At 66.9% G+C, this 1,811-nt stretch overlaps 1 protein-coding gene across 1 annotated transcript in view; it reads right to left on the bottom strand.

Annotated features, from left to right (window-relative positions):
• The window catches only part of TOP2A (topoisomerase (DNA) II alpha 170kDa), a 24,269-nt gene extending 22,528 nt beyond the window's left edge, over window positions 1–1,741 (bottom strand). The window contains exons 1-6 of the mRNA XM_009889120.1: window positions 1,610–1,741; window positions 1,480–1,533; window positions 737–838; window positions 428–472; window positions 198–269; window positions 53–94 (exon numbers count right to left, since the gene is read on the bottom strand). Coding sequence (XP_009887422.1) covers window positions 53–94; window positions 198–269; window positions 428–472; window positions 737–838; window positions 1,480–1,533; window positions 1,610–1,741 — 447 coding nt within the window. The remainder of the gene's footprint in view (window positions 1–52; window positions 95–197; window positions 270–427; window positions 473–736; window positions 839–1,479; window positions 1,534–1,609) is intronic.
• Window positions 1,742–1,811: the final 70 nt, after the last annotated feature.

A 1,811-nucleotide genomic window follows, 5' to 3' on the forward strand; every position in this document is an offset into this window, starting at 1 on the left:
TGCGCCGGGAGGGGACAGCGTCTCTCTCGGGGACAGAGAGGCTGCGGCTTACCGGCTGCTTGCAGGGCGGCTGCGCACGGATGGGGTAAACCCTCTGGAAGCAAAGACAGGCTGTTTGTGGGGAGCCGCTCGTGCCGCGCACGCTCACATGCGTGCGCTCTGGCACAGGCGTGTGCACAGACTGCGCTGGGCCTTACGTTGAGGTAGAGGAGACCGGGTGCCCCGGGGGGACCGGGGGGACCGGGGGGACCAGGGGGACCTCGAAGACCCTGCAGTAGAGCAGTGTGGAGATGGAACTGGGCTGTTTTGGTGCTGCCTTTGGGGGGACAGCTATAAGACACCCCACTGCTGTCCCCTATCCCTCCCGCTCCGATCCCCTCCCGGGGCTGGGGCAGCGCGCAGACGGGAGCCGGGCACTGTCTCTCACATGGGGAATGATCGCTCCATAGATCTCTGGCTCCTCTTTGCCGCCCTGCAGAGAAAGAGAGAAGATTGAGGCTGATCTCCATCCTCCATCCCTCCATCTCTCATCCCTCCATCCGGACATCCTCCGTCCCTCTGTCCCTCCATCCTCTGTCCCTCCATCCCGCGAGCCCTGCAGAACTGCTGGTGGGGTAAGCGATGGTGTGGGGCACCACAGAGCCACCTGGGCTCTGGCAGCAGGGTCCCCATGGCCAGGCTGGGGTCCCCCGGCACCCCTTGTCGTGACGGGGCACCACGAACTCTGAGGACTCACCGTTTGGTACCCACTGATGGGCACCCAGGAGCCGGACTGGCTGCCGGTGCCAGGGAAGGGGAGGTGGCCTGGTTTGCACCCGTGTTCCCCGTAGCAGCACCCCTGGGTGAGCCGCAGAGAGAGGCAGGATTAGAGCCTGTGCTGGGTGGTGGGGACTGGTGTGTGTGTGTGTGCACTGCGTGTGTGCATGGCTGGGCACGTGTGTGTGCACATGTGTGTGTGTGCACGGGTACACTGCATGCTTGCATGGGTGTGCTCACATGTGTGCGCTCCCTGCGTGCATGGGTGTGTGCACATGTGCATATGCATGTGCCGCAGGGGATGGTGCGACTCGCCACCTCCACCCCATGCCCCAGCTCATCTGGGGACTCTCACGGTGCCACCGGGGCAAGACGAAGGCTGCCGCTGCCCTGGCACAGAGGCAACGCGTGTGGCTTTGGTGTTCACACTCAGGGTGTGGGGACGGGACCCCCCCAGCCAGCTCCCCCCGCGCCGGTGCCTGCGGCTACAAAACCGCTCTCCGGGATCGCCCTTTTCTCCCTGGAAGCAAAGCAGAGAGGTCCCATCAGCACCGCGGTGCTCCCGGCCCCCCGGCACAGCGCTGTGCCTCACTCCGTGGGGTAACACCCGCCGTGGAGCTGTTTGGTCTTGGTGCCGGCACCGAAGGGTGGCTGCAGCCAACACTGTCCCCATGTCCTCGGTGCCAACACCCGCCACCCGCGGTGCCCACTCCCCCAGCTCACCTTGGGGCCCGGCGGTCCGGCCGATCCGCGGTGTCCTGCGTGGCGTGAGTCGCACTGGAAGGAGAGGACATGACGGGTGAGCATGGAGGCTGCCCCCTTGCCCCTGAGCACACAGGGACTCCCTACTCACCCTGTAGTCCCCCGGTGGCCCCGGTGGCCCCATGGGACCGGGCATGCCTGGGGAGCCCGTCTCTCCGGTCCGGCCAGGGCTCCCCGGCATGCCCGGCAGTCCGTGCTCGCCCTTCTCACCCTGCCGGCACATGGCGCGTGGAGTGGTGAGCCTGGGGGCTCGGCACCCCATCTCCCCCCCAGCCCTGGCGCAGCAACGCCGG

The sequence above is a fragment of the Charadrius vociferus genome, unplaced genomic scaffold (genome assembly GCF_000708025.1).
Source record: "Charadrius vociferus isolate BGI_N301 unplaced genomic scaffold, ASM70802v2 scaffold1677, whole genome shotgun sequence".
In the NCBI taxonomy this organism is placed as follows: Eukaryota; Metazoa; Chordata; class Aves; order Charadriiformes; family Charadriidae; genus Charadrius; species Charadrius vociferus.